Here is a 19,175-nt window from a genome sequence, read left to right as displayed (position 1 = left end):
TGGAGGTTAATTGTCCTGCTGTATTATACTACATTTTTAGAACAGTGTGTAAAGAAGTTAACCCTTTCCACACCATAGACCCAAAACGGATGAACACCATTAAAGCTGTGTGTCAGAATCTGAAATTCATAGTGGCTGTTAAAGTATAATGTGCTGCAGGACGAATTAAAACCTGAGATAATGTAACTAATGTGTACTTAATAGGTCACGACTGACTGCCGTGTATGTCTAAACATCATAGTATCCTAAGATCAATAATAAGCAGTACACTTATGAGGCAGAATAAAGCAACAATTACACTGGGAAAACAACACATTGAAGAGCAGAAGCATGACATAAGGCGCGTGTTTAGCCAGTAGTCAGAGCAAAGATCAGGGCCAAGGAGTAAAGGCCCTGACACACCAAGCAGTCACCAGAGGACTAGCTGACGCTGAAGTCGGCTGTTGCCTGGCCGTGTTCTCCTGCGTTTTGGCCATGTGTCGCACGGGAACACACCGCACCGACTTCAGTGCATGAGTGGCAATAACTCTCCTTACCAGCAGGCGGCGGTAGTGTGTATTCGTCATTCAAAAGAGGCAACAACCGGAATACAGAGAAGAAGAAGAGTATCTTTTCTCCGTAATATCATACAGAGCTGGCCTCTCCTGGATCAAGGTGATGAGCAGGTCTTCGTTTGCATCATTCCAGATCGCCATGATGAGATGAAAATGAATAGCAGTCTGTGTGTGCCTTCTTAAATCGTTTGTTTACGTCCCTCACTTCCGCTTCGCTTCTCATGCACTGATTTGCTAGCTGAACAGCCAATCAGAGTGATTATTTGGTCCGACTGCCAGACCCGATGCATGGCCGATTCAACATGTTGAATCGGCCATGCATCGGGTCTGGAAGTCCAAATAAGGCGTGTTACGGTCGACGGTGCGGGACACACCAACCTGACTACGGCGCCGCGAATGCCCGACAGCCTCTGACGGCCTCTGACTCCCAAAATCGGGTTGGTGTGTCAGGGCCTTAAGTGAAAGAAAGCCAGCCAAGCCTTCAGTGAGAATCAATAAATACACAATTCTCCGATTCCAGCCCCATTGTGAGGCATACAGTCTTCAGTGAGATGGATTGCCGTGTTTTCACAGGGTAGATTTGTTGTCGCTATATTAATATCTGTATTCCTTTGCTGCCTCTAATGAATTGATCATACTGCACTAACAGGTATATCTAGTGCAGACTGTCTGAGGGTATGTTAAGTACACTGCAGCTAACCTTGCAGCCTTGGACATTTCCTGAGCACAGCAACTAATCCGGACGGAAGCCCACTACAAATCTGCTGAACTTCAGGAAAACCATTGTAGATTCATCTCCTTATTATACACACATGCATTTCCTAACATTTGGACTACCTATGTTGTAAATCTATTATCTTTTCGATTTACACACGGCATCTATTGCACGTCTATCCGTCCTGGGAGAGGGATCCCTCCTCTGTTGCTCTCCCTGAGGTTTCTCCCATTTCTTCCCTCTAAACAGTGGGTTTTTCTCCAGAAGTTTTTCCTTGTACGATGTGAGGGTCTAAGGACAGAGGGTGTCGTTTTTTCTCATACTGATATTCTGAACAATCTGTGCTGTTGTATTTGCTGTAAAGTGTCTCTACTGTAGGCTATTTTTATTATATGTACAGCACTTTGGCTCAATCAAAAATCGTTTATAAATGTGCTATATAAATACAACTTCATTTGATTTGATAAATTACTTTCAACACAATTTATACACGGCTCCCATCTATTTTCATCCAATTAATGCATCTGTGCTTCAGTTCTCCATGTGAGCCGATGCATGCTGCCAGGGCTCAGAGCAAGGCCTGCGGAGAGTGCGAAGAAGTGTGGCAGGTGTCGGGTTGGTCAGCTGCCAAGGCGTTGCAGTAGAGCGCAGTGGGGCTTGAAGGGGATGCGGGAGGACATGCTGGGTCCGAAAGGAGGGACAGGGAAGGGAGCCTCTTCATCAAGGCAGATTGCCTGTCTGTGTGGTTCCCAGCGCCAATACGTTGTTTTCCTCCTCGTACCCATATCCCCTTGATTGGTTTTCCATCCCTGCCCATCAGGGTGCAATGGAGTCCCTGGGTGTCTAGATGGATGGATGGAGGCGCAGCGACTACTGACAGGCTCTTCTGGAACGCCATTCAGACCACTGAAGGTGTCCTAAACCCTGCGTAATATTCGAACATCTCACTCGGGAAATGTGCCTATCTCCAGGTGTGTCCTTCATCTTCCCGGTTGCATTTTTACAATTCTTCACTTCACGTTTCTAACTCTGCTGTTTCTTTGTTTACTCTTCCTTTCCATTTGACCCTTTTTGCCCATGTGTTCTTTCCTTGCATTTCAGCACTGCAGACTGGTGCTGACGGCATCTTTCACTTAGAAACCTGACACGCTTCGATAGGCTGTATCTGAGGCAGCAGGGGGCTTAGAACGCAGCTTACACAAATTCAAGCATATTCACACACATACCCACACACCCTCTTTTGCTACAAACACCAGCAATTTGGGGAATCACTTGGCTATGAGACTTGATTCATCATTAATACATTTCCTAGCATGCAGCTTCGACTCAAAACAGTATATCTTTTTGACATCCTGGTAATTGTCCAAAATCATATATTTACTAATAATAATAATAATTCCTTACATTTATTATAGCGCATTATCAATGACTCAAAGCGCTTTACATATACACACATTGCACATCATACATGCAATGGTCAGATACTGTGGACAATACCCACAGGAGCAAGTTCAGGTGAAGGGTCTTGCCCAAGGACCCACCGGCTTTACAGACGCAGCAGCGGCGGGTTTCACCCCTTGATCTGATGATCATTGCACAGCGCACTGCGCCACACCGTCCATCTTCACGCCTCAAGGTCATCGAGGCGCTTTTACAAGTATACATTGGTATTATACATGTACTGTGGACAATACCCACAGGAGCAAATACTGAAATACATTTAATTAACAAGCACTTACAGTACTAGAGAAAATTACCATACTTCAATTATCCTCACTATATTTTATCCACAGATTTTCACAAGCAAGCTGTTGGTTTAGTGTGGTTTAATGTGACGACAAAATGGGACCAGAGCACATTATCTATACATCATGCCTCAGCACATTTCCCCCTTGTTGCAGCAATATGATTAATTGGTTGTTGAACTGAGGCAGTCACTATCCTCCTCATGTGGTGGAGTGACAAAGTGTTATAAATCAAGACTTCAGTTAAAACAGGGGTACTCAAAGCAGGGAAAATCAATCTCCACATTATTAACAGCAAGTTGTTTGACGCATCAAAGTCGTTGCCAGACTTCTTATCGGCAACCAACAGCTAGTATCACTCACTCTGATGATCTATTCATCAGAAAATAAAAACAGATACATCTTACCTACATGTGTCTTTGGAGCGCACTGCTTCAAAGCCGAACATCACCTTCAGAGCAGCTCTGCAGGAAACTCATAAGTGTGCCATGCCATCAATCCTGGGTATTAATTAGTGAGTCAATTTCATGCCAAACTGACTCATCTTATAACAGTTTGTATTGACTGTTTTGGACAATTCCCCTCTTTGTGTGGGTTTTTGGTAATTGTTTAGAATGCGCTAATCAGTTGCTTTAAATAACAATGGATCTAATGACTATGCGTCATGTAAAATAGGTCATTCTTAGTCATGAACCCACCGACAATTGTCAATCAATTATTCAGTTTCATTCAGTATCTTCCAACTAATTGTGTAGTTTAAGATATATATACTTATATATTTTTTAACTAAAAAGGGTGTGATGACCCTACATTGTGTTAGCTGTCCAGCCAGGGTTCGAGTTAAGTGGGAGCCAATGGGAGCTGAGGATAATAACCCATAAGGAGGGGTCTGAGCTCCCACGGACGCAGTGAAATCATACATCTGTGGGGGTCGCCAATACATTGCCAACAACCATTATTTGAATCACAAATAATGCATGTGTCAATGTAGAGTATTATTTACGTTAACGAGGTAAATAGGCTAGAAGAAAAGCATGTTTTCCAAAAGAACTACGCATCTCTTGAATGACAAATGCCTGCACTGCACCTCCAAGGTGCGCAATACATTATTTCGCAATCTATGCCTGTGAGCGTGCTGAGCGAGCCGAGATGATGTGTATGTGCGTAGTTGAACCTTTTCATATTTAAGTTTGTAGCAAGTAGAGGGCTGCTGCTGTGTGTGTTCGTGTGTTTGAGTGTGTGTGTGTGTGCGTTTGTTTTAAAGACCCCCATAGAGCTCAGTTTATAACCCGAACCCTGTGTCCAGCCCAACATGGTAGATAATTAGCTGCAGAACCTAATAGCACAATTTCCTGGATAAATAGCCAGACATTTCTCTCGGGGATTGGCAACCAAAAACAAAGCATCACGAAAAGTGAAAACTGGATCACCATTTACCAAGCCAGAAACACGTTTAATAATGAATGCTGTTCTGTAGGCTTGCTGACACGTTCATCATAAGAACTTTTTCTGGTGATAATTTGTCTATTTTGTGTTTGATAGAGATAGCATTTAAATAATGGTAAGTTTCATGAGTGTATTTGGCTTGAACAAAGACAATAGAGGACATGTAGTCAACTAGATAATGGAAAACAGGACGTTATTCAAAGTTGCATGGTAGTATCTCTGAAAAGCATCTGCTCATGGCAGTCGTACCGTTGGTGTGGGAGTGAAACTAATTACATCGTACCATTGTGAGCGGAGGAATATCTCCTGCAAACAAAAAAAGTTGTTTTCACTGTGAATAGAAATACATTTGATGGTGACTGCTGGGGAGACAGACAGGCCTGTGCCAGGGGAATACAAGGTGAGTGAGGACAGGGAAACTGAATGCAAGTGAAAGATAGAAAAAGGAGGGAACAGAGCGAGGACTAGAGAGAAACTTACAGTCTGACTGACAGAATAAGAGAGCATTGAAGTGAGCGACTGAGAGGCTGAGATGGGGATACCATGTGCAGGACAGGAGAAGAAGGACACGTAAACACAAAGACACAAACAAAGAGTGAGGAATTGGGAAAGGGTTGCAATCAGCACTCATTAAACGGTCTAATTGAGTTTAGTGGTTTTAAATTAGATTCTGTTGTCAAAGGCAATCTGTCTTATGTTCGCCACTTTATTGGTCCATTTCTAAAGACGTACAGTTTCAGGGGATTCACTAACAACATCAGCATTTAGCTTTGTTATTGTTTGGTGTCAGTGGGATACAAACACATTTCAAGTTAAAGAAGGGTACTGTGGGGCTCATTTATTATTAAAAGATGCAGAACCTATTTGCTAAAAGAACAGGAAGTCATATAAGTTGTTTAAGTTTAAGTAGTTATTGTTTAAGGGCTACAACAGTTTTTGGACTGTCTTAGATGCAAATATTAACCAAGTAACATTTTGGATTACAGCCCTAAATGAAAATCAAAAGTCAAATCGAATGCATTGGTAGGGGCTGTTTCAGGTATGTGTTGGAAAATGAAATACAATTCCAAATGTCTAGTTTTTATGATATCTTTCCATTTTGACTGTAATGACCGTTGCTCAGGAGGATCAAGAAAGAGAAAGGAAAAGAGGTTAAAATAAAAATTCTTAATAATGAAAATGTTTCCACACAAATCATAATGTTTTGCAAATTATTTGGCGGCAAATATTGAGTTAATAAATACAACTATTCTTCTGGCTAAAATACATATTTTTAAATGTCAATCAAGGATTAATCTTAATTTAAGGTGTTTGAAGAGTAGATTCAAAATACAATTTATTTTGGAAAATCAAAGGGTGGCCGAACACGCCATGAAATGGGAAATAATTAGCTCTTACGAAGAGTGGGATTAAAGGAACAATATGTATGCTTGCCATGTTGTGTTTTTGGTGGTATTTGGTTGTCAACCTATTTTTGTTTGTTAAATGTTGAAGTGATCCTACTGACTATCTTTATTTCTTCTGTTTTTGTTTTGTTGTTGTCTGAGATGGGAATGTCACTTGCAATGCCTTAACGGACCACTAGGGGGCCGCGGCCCACAGGTTGGGAACCGCTGCTCTAAGGAATGTGTATTTGCTGTATTTGGCTAGTTAAAGCAGCACCTTGCCAGATCAAATGCATCGAGTTATATTTTTACTTTTGTACAGTTGTTGAGTGTTATGACAAAGTATTTTTTTCATTGGAGAAAGGGACTTGGTACAGCCCAACCACAAAAGGTACAACTTGTGTTTTTAGAGTGTGTGTATGACACATAAACAGTCTGCTATGTGCTCTTGTTCATACTGTATGTGTGTGTTTCCTGCAGTGTGACAGAAAGGCTGGCAGGTTTGCAGACAGAAGTTTGACAGGCGTTTAATGAGGAAGATCTCACAGGACACACACACACACACACACACACACACACACACACACACACACACACACACACACACACACACACACACACACACACACACACACACACACACACACACACACACACACACACACACACACACACACACACACACACACACACACACACACACACACACACACACACACACACACACACACACACACACACACACACACACACACACACACAGAGATTAGGAAGCACCTTTCTTTGGCAGCAAAAATACCTCAACCCAATTATAATGTGCTCACAATATACGTGCCTTAATTACACTGCGATTGCACTCTGATCTTTTTAGATTAGCTATTAAAACAAGGAGTAAAACGCAACAGCACTTGTTCTACCTGCCAAGAGAGTGATGCGCAGTTGGCTGCTTGTTGGAAACAGCAAGGGCTTTTCATGGCTCTGTATAAGCTTAACAATAACCTCAGATAACCCCTCTTCAATGGAAAATCCAAGGTTGCATTCAAGAAGGGTAGTTTCAAATCTGACTAGGCATTAGCCAGGAGACTGTTGCTCTGAGCAGGAGTGAAGGTGAAAGCTTATTTCCTTTCCGTCCAGTACAACAAGCCTTGGGTTGCTTCGGTTGTTGAGCTCACAAATTCCCTAGTTATTCTGTTACCTGTCCACTGTGAACTTAACAGGAGCCTGCCTAGAGGGGGTCCGGGTGAGGGGCGGTGTAGGGGAGCTGGATGTGCAGCAGTGCCATATGGAGAGCAGAGACATAATGAGCAACTACATCTGTTGGCTTGGACTCAGAGGGGCAGTGGAACAAAACCCTTTTCAATTAATATCCCAGCACTTTTATGGGTCTTGAAACGTGTCAGACACGGATGTTGCCCATCAGTCATGTTTAACTAATTTACATTATCGCACATTGACCTGGCGTCAATTAGCATACAACACATACTTGGCAAAGAGACTGAACTGTCCTTGAAAACACTTTGCACTACAGCCAAGTAGACAGCGGCCCGTCTCAGTGAACAGAATGAAAACAAGTGGAAATAGCTAATCAAAAGATCATCAGTTGTAGAAAAGCAACGAATAGCAGAACACAGAGTATGACGCCTTGCCAGATAATTATGTTGGCTACTGAGCATTAGAGAACAGATGCTGTTGGAGACATTGTCCATCAGTCAGCGAGTGCTATGCCAAGACTGGAACGCCAGAGTGGAGTTGGCACAGGTGGTATTGCAGGGTGGCAGGAGAAAGAGGACTGCAGGTGGTAATCAATTTTCTCTACCTGATGCCCTTTCGACCAAAAAGGTTTATGAGGGATTTGGGAGACCATCTGTTGGCATTCAGGAAAGGCATTGAGGAACTCATGTGGGAGAGAAAGGGGAGATATGAGACACTAGAGAAGAGAGTCAATGCCACCCAACCAACAATCTCCATCCCAGACTGCCGGTTCATCCTAGTCTCTGCCCAGGAAGCCATATCTCTATTTGTGGTAGTAATGATCCTGCATCAGGTCCCCATGGTCAGAGCAGAACAGTGATAAAGATGAATGAGGCAGCCGATCCCATGGTGCCTTTTAGGAGAGTGGAACATTGACCAAGAGATCTCTATCTCATTGATCAGCCAGTTCAGAGAGAAAAAAGTTCCTTTCCTCCAGAGAGGCATGTTCCCCACTCCATTGCCCTATTTCAGAGCAAATGTCTTTGTGAAAAAGAAAGAATTGCTTTTTTACCTCCCCTGCTTTGCTGTGCTAGTATTATTCCAAGCAGTGGGGAAAGAACAAGAAGAACACACTCATTTGATTTTGGAGGTTGACTCAAGCCTTCTACCGGCTTAAATTAAGTAATATTTACCAGTAAATATTCTCCCCCTGCAATTCTATCGGTGTTTATCAAGCATGGAAAATATGTTGGTTTGTCACATTCAAATATTTCTATAGGGAGCTTTGATTAGAAACGTTTTTTTTTATTCTAACAGTGGGCTGACTTGTTGACTTACCACCCGCCAAACAAAACAAAGCTCAACTTTTCAAAACTAGGCTAACAGTTCTCCATCAACAAACATGAAAAAGGAAAAAGACTCAGGTTTTCTTGTTGTTTTTCACTTCACAGAATGTAAGTGATAGGAAATTATTTAAATGCACAGCTGGCAGAAAAAGAGAGCAATATCAGCTGGCTTGCGTGTTACCTCCTTCCACAAAACTCCTCTGCATGACCCAGCTGACTAAGACGTGACAAAAGTAACATCCATGGCTCAGAGTCATTTCTCAACCCTTGATGACAACAATCAGCTAAATTGAAATCCATTTTTCTTGCTGCTCGTCTGGGAGCAATGTTTTCCCTTGCTTTCATCTCAGTGATCACATCATGAGACTGTTTCTTGATGACAGGATGGTGGATTTGGATATGCACATTCCAGTGCTGTGTTGACAAGACATATCAAGAGTGTTGTGAGAAAAGGGTTAACAGAGGTGCAGATGACAGCTGTGCTTCACTAATTAGGATCAGGCAGAGACAGAGACACCTGCATTTTGTTAGCAAGAAAAGCAATCAGAGAAATCCTCCACACGGTGACACTCGGCTTAACATCCATGCTTCTAATCAAATGTGCTTCCAGATTTGAGCAATTGTATTCAAAGACACAGACATAAACCTTAGATATAAGAATTATGGTGCCATTATGTAACAGTTCATGATCTGAATTCAATTAAAATCATTAATATGTTGTGGCTATTTCTGCCTGATACTGTGTTACTGTAACTTGGGCAGCAGACATAGGTAAAAAGGTTGGTCTCGTATCACCACATTGGATTAACAAACATATTATGCATGATTATATATTATGTATTTACTAATTAATTGTCTGATATTGGCTGAAGGACAGTCCGATCCAATTTTGATACTTTAGTATAAATCTTTACATCAATAAATACTTGGCCTATGTGAATAAGCGTTCAGTAAGTAATTGCAGTATAGAGTTGTCAAAAGTATATTGAATGAATAGGTTCTCCAAATAAGAATAGTGGCTCATGTGTTTTTGTAAGAATGTCTCACAGAAAAAGTGTTATTAATTGTCTTTATCAAAAAGGTGAACAAATGCCATCAAATACAAATATTGGTGTTTTTCTGAAAGAAAAGTATTAGTTATATATATAATTTCTGAAAAAAATACATGATATACGACATAACCATTGTAATCATGCAGAGTAATGGAGAGGCTGAATCAATTCTCTTGGCTAGTTTTTAATTAAAGCTGAACAACTGTTTAACATTAGTTAAATAATAAATGAATAAAATAAGAGGTGGGTTCCTAATAAAGATCTATTAAACACCACTTTTGAATGACTGTGGTAAAGACCAATGCAACATGCTCAGTCTTGTGAGAGACATATTGACAACGTAGCCACACGTTTTAGAGGTGGGGGTTTGTGTACACACAGTGAACACAACATTTGGGTGAAGTATAAAACAGTAAGAGGGTGTGATCTAGTCTGTCACTGCAACCCTCAATACAATAGGAAAGTATATCAAATATATATGAAATGACCTAACCATATCTTCCACTCTCAACGGGATCCTTTGACAGCCATACGTTTAACTCTCAGAACATACAATTATTTACTTTATCGCGTTATTTAGAAATAAAACTTTAGAGAACAACCATTAAGCGCTTTGAGCACCAGGAAAAGCGCTTTATAAATGTAATGTATTATTATTATTATTATTATTATTATTATTATTATTATTATTATTATTATTATTATTATTATTATTATTATTATTATCTACTGACCTGTAATTAAGTAGCTCTGAACGTTTATTATCAGTTTGAGGCTGAAAAGCTTTACTGAGGTCCAAAAAGGGATATCAAGTTTGAGGGATGATACAGCTCCACTTCTGAGACTTCTTCTGCTGAGCTTTTACCATTACAACTATACAAAGTGTATGATTTAATTCCTTTAATAAGACTTTCCAAAGCAGAGACACAGGCAGAAGGACACACATATATACAGCTAAAATACCAACTGAATCTAAACTTAGAAAGTCTTTGTACCTTTGAAAAACACTGGAGGACAAATGTGATGGCTTCTTTCTTTGGATCCTAATGAATCCTAATGACCACAAAAATAGAGTAGAATAAATTGGATGAAAACTTGAGTGTTGGGGCGTGAACTGCATTTAGCTGTGGGCTAACAGCGTATTGTAATGCAAAGAGCAATGAAAGACTCATTTGTATTACATTTCATGTCTCTACATGTATTTTTTGAGTGGGGCATCTGTGAGTGTCAGCTCTGCTTAATCAATGGCGTGTCACTTGCTGACAAAACATATTGCTTTTGGCTAGAAAGCGTTTGACTTTACATATAGTGGTTTTAAAGCCCAATTACAGAGGAGAGCTGAACCATAAGCTTACCCCCAGAGCAGAACAAGACAGACACAGCAGAACTAATACCAGAACGCACTCAGACGTAGAGATTCAGCACGAGAATGATGGAGGGTGATTAAGAAGAGGGGGCGAGAGCGGCAACAGGCTTCTATATATTATTTTATTTAGTTTTCTTAACAGTGGCAGATCTTGAACTGGTAGACATCTATAGCTGGTGTCTGAGAAAAAAGTTGGTGAGGGTAATGTCAGGGATGAGACATGTGGAGGAGGTGGAATGAGAAAAATAAGCAACAAGAAGAGACAGAGAGAAAACGTAAGAAAGAGGTGAGATTGAGGACAAAGACAGCTAAGAGAACTGAGGCTTGTGGGGCAGTAGTAGCAGATATCACAGGAGGGACAAAGGCAGAGAGGTGAACATTGGTTAAAACTGCAGGTAAGCTGAAAAGAAAGAAGACAACTATATGAGAAAGAGGAGAAGGTGATAATGCAATCAACAAAGGAAAGAGGTGTTTCTGATATCGACTGAAGATTAAAGGTTGTTGTTAAAGGTGTATTTTAAAAGAAGAGGCTTGGCATCATGCTCAGCATGAGAATCATCAGGCAACGGACCCAATGTTCTTGTATTTGTCAAATGTTATATAACATTTTTGAAAAAATTATCACCCAAAAAACAACCAAATATAATCAACACATATTTCTGGTAATGTAGTCATTTAAAAAAAAAAAAAGAAGAAGATTTGCAGGTTAAATTACTTCAAGGCTTTGACGCTACAACTATTGTGTACTTTAAACATTGGGATGAAAAATAGCTATTACATTTGCGGAAACAGCAATAAACAGTTTGACTAATAACACGAAATTACAAAGTACACTCTTTTTTCTGAGCTAAGTCACAGAGGCTCATTTGTTGTTATTACATACATCACCACCAGCCATTACATAACCTAAGATCAATACTTCTCTAAGACAACTGAGCCAACTAAATATAAGTGGACCTTCAGCTGAGATGTCCTAGAAAAGACAACTTAAACTTAACTAATGTGCCTTTAAAGAAAAGAGGAATAGTTTTGGCGAAAACTAAAAAGGTACCATGGGGTACAGGAATCCGTTTTGGTTTCAAGACCCTGGTTCACGATACCAAAAAAGTCCTAGAAAGACAAGGTAAACTTAACTATGTGCATTTCAAAACAAAAAGAGGAATAGTTTCGGCGAAAACTAAAAGGTACCATGGGGTCAGATTATCATTTTCCAAAGGGGGGTTCATTCAGATGTGTGTATCTCACACTGCACTGTAACTGTAATTCATGTATCTTTGCTTTTAAATGAGTGTTTTTAAATGCCATTTAATATCATTGCTTTTAAATGAGTGTTTTTAGATATCATTTTATAATATGTTTCTTAATGTCCTTCATTTTTGTAAAGCACTTTGAATTGCCTTGTGTTGAAATGTGCTGTATAAATAAACTTGCCTTGCGATTGGTTTTCTCCTAGGAGTGACTTTGCTTAAGCACTTTATTCATAAAAGATTCCGTCCTAGCGATCTGTGTGATTCATACAGGTAAACACAGCGCCAGGCGCTAATAATGGCTAATTCTGCTTATTTCAAACACATCAGCTTTATCTCTAATTGCTTGAGATTGCATTGCCTCAAGCACAATTAAGCTTCTCTTAAGCTGATAAAACTTTTAAACACAATCATTCCTATCATTAAAAGATCATGAAAACTACATTATGCAATCATGTGTAACAGTGAAGTGTGGCTAATGACATTATAACTAATCTGAAATCAAAGGATTATTTATTTGTTTTATATTTTCATCACATAAATAATTGCTGTGTTTTACTCTGGCAGTTTATTATACCATGAAAAATTCACATCAATGTATCACCAATTATCGATACAACATCATGTATTATGTTTTTGCTGTCTTTACGCTCAAATCAGTTGATCCAAACAGGCAGATTTGTTATCATAAAAGGAAAAAAACATGGCTATCAATGTACAAATAAATACTTTTTAAATGGACTGTACTTATAGTGCTTTATAAGGTATTTTCGACGACTCAAAGTGCTTTTACATACTATGAGTCATTCACCCATTCACGACTCATTCATACAGAATGAGTGCCACTTGCTCTAGGGGAGCTAACATTCATACACATTCACACACCATGCCCTCGGGAGCAACTCAGGGTTAAGTAGCTTGCCCAAGGACACATCGACATGATGACTGCACGGGCTGGGATTGAACCCATAACCTTCTGTTTAACAGACGACTGCACTCCCTCACAGTACACAAGTCGCCCTTTGTGTACTTTGTAAGGGGTATTACGGAGCATGTGAAATATTTGGTTGATACTGAGGCCCCATGTGTGAGAACTAAGCTGAGCAGAAGTTGGCTGCTCACCAACAGGAGATTGTTGTGACCGACTGTGCTGCAGCGGCTGGCAGGAAGACGGTCTACTCTAAAGTGAGCGTGGCTACTGCATAAATGTGAATTCACTGGTTCGACTACCTGGCTTTTACATTCACAAAAAGCAATTCCACAGCTCGCCAAGTGTAGCACTGAGCTGCTGGACAACTAACAATGTGGAGACCTCAACACACAATGCAAACACAGCAGGCATCAGAACATGTGAATGACTACACAATCAGATGAATGCTCAATGACTGAGCTTATTAATGAGGACACAAATGAAGCAGTGGACTGGAAAAATCATTCTTTCTGAAAGCATGAAGAAAGGTTTACCAAGTTGTTAAGTACTATCCATTCACGAGCAATCAACTGTGTCTCAGCTTTGTCGGCTGGCTCTATTCAACAATTGCTTCGGTCCGACCATGTGGAGGAATCCTACAGAGTTAATTTGCCTTCTAATAAAGTAATTCAGAGAAAGACGCTTGGCTCCAAACTATCTTTAATTTAAACCGAGGACTCAGAAAGGAAAGTTTAAAATGATTACTTTTTAATCAAACTGGATGATTTTTTCAGCGTTACCTCAAACACCAATGCACACAATGAAGCAAACCACTATCAGAGTAGACAGGAAAGAAAGAGCCGGAAAATTAGATAATGAGAATGTTTGAGACAGAGTGAGGGAGAAAGGATAATGCAGAACACCTGCACATAAATGACACCTAATGCAAGTCATTTCCTGATTATTTCAAAAATATTCTTTGTGGTTGTATAAGAGTCAGTCGGAATTGCATTTCTGTGTTTTTGTGTGAATGCATCTGTGTGTGTCTGTGTGTGTGTGTGTGTGTGTGTGTGTGTGTGTGTCTGTGTGTGTATGAAATGAAAGCACAAATCTCTTATTATTGCCATCTCTAGGGCTTGAGCTACACCACTGACCTCCAACCTCAATCCAGTGGGCTCTTTGTTTGCCCATCAGACCTCAGACTCACCTTTGAATCCAACCCGAACACCATACATCCACAATGCAGTAGTGTGATCTCTCTTTACTTCTGCGACCACATGGCTTTGAGAGCCTAAAGCAACCCCAGGACAGCAGACTGTATATTAATATGCATGACCACTTCTGACACATATTTGAATCATTGAGCTATGTGTTTCTTTAGTAGACACAGGTTTAATACACATTTCATTCGTACGGTACAGGAGAGGAAGTCATAGGTAACAAGTCGTAAGAGCATTTAAACTGAGCTAAAGCAGGGGCATACAAATTGAATTTAGATACAATATTTGAAAAATGAAAATGCAATCACTGACATTTACTCGATTTAGTTGAAAAGCTTATTATGGCTCATGGCAAAATGACCTTTGGATGAAAATAACAAGATTGGGATTGTAAATGGAGCCTTGGGAACATTTGAATAGGGGATACAAAGTCTTTGGCCTTTTCCCTGTCATATCTAAATCACCACTTTTAAATAAGAATCACATTTGTTCATTTTAAGGGTCACAGGAAAAGCAACAGCAAGAATAACTGCACTATACAAGCTATTCTGGCTAGGCAGCGGTCACCAGATAAAAAGCAGCAGGAGCCTCTCATCCAAATCTCCTGTAAATGTTTCTCAAGTCATTAGTCAATATTAATCTACCCTTCCTCCACACTCTGACCTCAAGGTTTGCTTGCCATGAAGCATAAGATGGAAAACAAATTACAAACATGACGCACACACAGTCAAGCCCTTCTCTGCAGTCGCTGTTTTTGTATTAGTCACCATTAGTGTGAAACCCAGATGGGCTCAGTCCCACTCTGTCACCCGGTGGAAGTAGCCTCTGCAGCAGCAGTGCAACCCGGAGAGAGATGGATTGGGATTGGTAGATTATGTGCTGATCACATAGTGGAGTCTGTCAGCTGCAATACTGCTACAAGTGTCCCAGGCAACCAGCCATTTAAGTGCAGGCATATGTGGCCTTTAGGACTGCACAATGTTTCATTTTATTTTATGTCATCACCACTGTGATGTTAACTTAAGCAAAACAGGCTGAGAAAGACAGCAATATTGCAGTTTTCAGTACGTAGAAAGAAAGTATTAGTACAATAATTCAAAAATGTAACCATTGATCTGTTTTTATTCTCTCTTTCACTAAATTAGTCCAATAAATTAATACTAGAAATGTCCTTTTTGTATTCAAGAAGTAGAAGCAGTATACTGAAAAGAGCTGAAACACAGAACTGAGTACAGATCTGTTTATTTATAACAATGGATATTCAACAACAGTATTACATATTTTCTTCATCATTGTGAAGGGTTAAATTCAAATTGATATACGGTGGTCAGAGCGCCTAAAGCTCAGGGTGACCTGTTTGTACCTTTTATAGCCAGATAGGCAGACCAACACACACACAAGCAAAGTAAAATGCCCTGTTGATATTATTAGGGATGTGAAAAATATTATGTATAATTCCATACATTCTCAATTAATTCTTATGCGATAATGTTTACATGTACTAACTACAGTACAGGCTCTCCTGGATCTAAGAGCACAGTTATTGTGAGTAATGTCTCATGAAAGTGCTGTACTGTTAGCTATAACGCCCTCCTTCTAATATAAGTTCATATGATAAGGATCATTACCCGGTCAACCCTTTCAGAGTGATCATGACAGGAACAATGTGACCTTCTCTGACACGCGCGCACGCACACACACACCAGCTGACTTCACTGATTTGCACAGCTTGAGCCTGACATGGGGGACTTAATCAGTGAATTCAGCTAGTGTGATGTTCGGTTAGAATGAAAATCTGCACACTCTTGGCTTTAAATAGCAACCTGATGAGGACCATTGAGTTAAGACTGTCCGTTATTAATCCTGATCCTCAAGATACAAAACTACTACGACATCTGGTTTTCCAGACATTCACTTAACACCTGAATGACTTCCATGAAAACAGGCAGTGTGATGGTGACCACAACTGAGGACCATTGTGCCTAATTATTATAGGAATTTTCTGCCAACATAGAAATAGTCATTAATGCGTTCAATACAACAGTGAAAATAGAGATAAGACGATCAAAGTACAGTATTTCCAAGGACACAGCTTTCCCCCCGGGTGTTGCCTATTGTCATGACAACTTTGTATACATTTGTGTGTATTTTCACATCATCTCTTTCTGTAAACCAGACTTAATTTATTTTTGAATCATTGTGCAAAACGTTTGGAGACTAATTGACATGACAATACATTTATATAAAACCTATAAGGTATGTTGGAGTGGATTTGGTTGATTTGGTTTGAGAATGTTAACATCCTCCCAATAAGATCTATCATCTCCCCAACGCTCAAACATTCAGTGTGTTCTCCTCCTCTCTTACTGGAGGTGGAAGAAGAAGCAAGAGGTCCTCTGTGGCTGCCTTTTGAACTCAAGTTCTTCTTGATGTAACTGTGAGGTGAGAAACGTGTTAAAGCACATCAAACTATGCATTTCCAACTGAATCATGTCAGAAAAGAAACACCTTAAACCAACAGACAGTCTCTCACACTGTTCACAGAACCTGCAAAGATGACCCATATATGGACTAGCTTTCATGCTCAGCAATGTCGAGAACTTGCAGTTCTTTCCCCCCCTGACATATACCACTTTACAATGTATGATAGAGCAATAATACATAAGTAAAGTTTCATTTCCATTTCACTTATACTTATATACTTACTAAAAAGTCTGAATTCAATGTTCAACATAACATGGATTAAAGTGACTACAGTAACAAGTTGCTGAACATGGAGTACAGCCCTCAAGAGCTCACTCATTGTGTCATCTATCTGAACAATTGTTATTAATGTCTTGATCTAAAAACGAATCGATAGTTGCAAGGCATAACATACATGATAACATAACATGAAGATGCACACCCAACTGGCTTAATAAACACACATTTCACATAATTATATAAACCTGTCAAGTTTGATGTATTAACATAGTTATTAGGATTTAAATACCGCTAAAAACTGTTTAGACTACAGCATTGGTGAATTCATGTGCATGCGTGGGAAAGAACAAAGACTAATTGGACATGACAACAGCAGAGCTTGTATTTTTCTATCTGTGACCAATGGAGAAGACAGGATGAGCCTTTACGTATTCTGGTCATCCAAATGTTGCACTATTCATTCAAAACACTCACCAATAATTGATATATAAAGATGCAATATCTGCCAGTGTGGGGAAATTGTGAATCTTTAGGGCCAGTATCAACTCCGTAGGGTGTATGATGACTATACTGTGTCTATCTCTTCCAACCACCACTCTGAAATGTAATTTCTCCCTTTATGGGGTCTTTAATATTCATGCATTATCACAGTCAGCGTTTCAAAGCAGTCATCCCCGCAAGACAATGCCACCAGAGACTTCTAACAGCACGGAGTCTTGGTGAGTCAACCACTACAACAGGCTGATGGCTCGTTAGAAAGAGGGGCTATACTCTACCAGAGGACACTATAGAGATCACAGGGTGGTAATGGAATGTAATGTAATAGTTATGCTGATCAAATCCACGCAGTTAAAAAGCTGGCTTCTCTGTGGACCAAATCCAATGATGGCAACACACTAGTGAAAACTGAATGATTGATGAACTGAAAGAAAACTGACAAGTCGTTCTTAACATCTGCAGCAGTCAGTACACAGGAGATATTATAGAAAGTTACACTAATGTGTTTAAAATGTAGTAATTGCAGCCACAATGGCAGTGAAACCGCTACAGATAAATCGTTACAGATTTGTAATTGATTTTGATTACGTTTATGGTTTTGTATAACTCAAAGGCTCTTGACATCAGCCAGTAAAACACCATGTCAGTGTTCAGACAAGCCAATTAGCATCCAGCTGGTATCTGTACACACATCGTCAGGCTCTGATATTAAATCCACTCAGGCATGGGCTTTTTCTTCACAGTTCAGAAAATAAAATATGTCTGTTGACTCGTTTTGTCAAAAATAATCTATGATCTGTAAAATCATCTACAAAGTAAAACATTTAAACAGCAGATGCAGAGACAGCAGAAGTTATTTGTTGTCAACCCTTTAGAGCAAAACAGCCAAACTTGTATTTTTATTTGTTTCTAAATACATCTCTAACTGAAGCTAGCAAGCCTCAGGGAGCTAAACAGCAGGCCAGTTGTGTGCATGAACTCACCTCTTTCTCTCCACAGATATTGCTGATGATGGAGTTGGAGGCCGGGCTGGCAGAGGGGCCGAGGACTGCTACCACCCCTTTCGACATAATCTGGCACACTAAAGGAAACACAGAGAAGATGAAAGGGAAAATGAGGATTGATTTGTGAAAGGACGGTGAGAGAGGTAGTAGCTAGTCGGTCAGGCAACCAGGAAAGTAAAGTACAGTCTTTCTTGAAGAGTCTACGTCTTAATAAAAAGGCCCTCTTCAGTCACATGTTAATGGATGCACACGCTGACTATCTCAACCTCTAAACGGATAGCAGCCTGAGCCAGCGCTTCTACTGTCTCAAGGGAGCCTGAACCTACATGTATTAATGAAACCTGCACAAGGCCAAACACATTTCTCCATGTTTAATAAGCCTAACGTGATGGGCATACAGAAAAATCATATATACCCTGACCATTAGAGTTTAATAGCTTGTGGAAGGAACTGATATTCACATATATGTAATAGGCTTTCACAAATGGAGATGGATAGATAGAGAAATGGGAAGAGACTCAGACAGATACATACATTGACAGACTGTGGCAGAGCGACAGAAACAGTGACAAGCAGCAATATATTGAGGCATAAAACATAACATCTGGTATTTAAAAGTGTACACATGAATGCCATAATATCCCCAACATGACAGACAGACAGACAGACGGACAGACTTATCTTGTTTTCCACATTCACGAAGGACTGCTTTAAAGGCTTTACCTTTGGGGACGAAAACCTTTCAGGAACATTTCAATGTGAATTTGACTCAGGATATAAGATTTAATTTCGC

At 40.0% G+C, this 19,175-nt stretch overlaps 1 protein-coding gene across 1 annotated transcript in view; it reads right to left on the bottom strand.

The window, feature by feature from the left end:
- The window catches only part of grik4 (glutamate receptor, ionotropic, kainate 4), a 398,096-nt gene that overhangs the window by 92,243 nt on the left and 286,678 nt on the right, over window positions 1-19,175 (bottom strand). Inside the window, exon 6 of the mRNA XM_034097561.2 lies at window positions 18,362-18,459. Within this exon, the coding sequence (XP_033953452.1) occupies window positions 18,362-18,459 (98 nt within the window). The remainder of the gene's footprint in view (window positions 1-18,361; window positions 18,460-19,175) is intronic.

Source organism: Pseudochaenichthys georgianus, chromosome 13 (assembly GCF_902827115.2).
Source record: "Pseudochaenichthys georgianus chromosome 13, fPseGeo1.2, whole genome shotgun sequence".
NCBI classification, from domain to species: Eukaryota; Metazoa; Chordata; class Actinopteri; order Perciformes; family Channichthyidae; genus Pseudochaenichthys; species Pseudochaenichthys georgianus.
The sequence above is the reverse complement of the archived record's forward strand: the minus strand, read 5'-3'. Positions and strand labels throughout refer to the sequence as shown.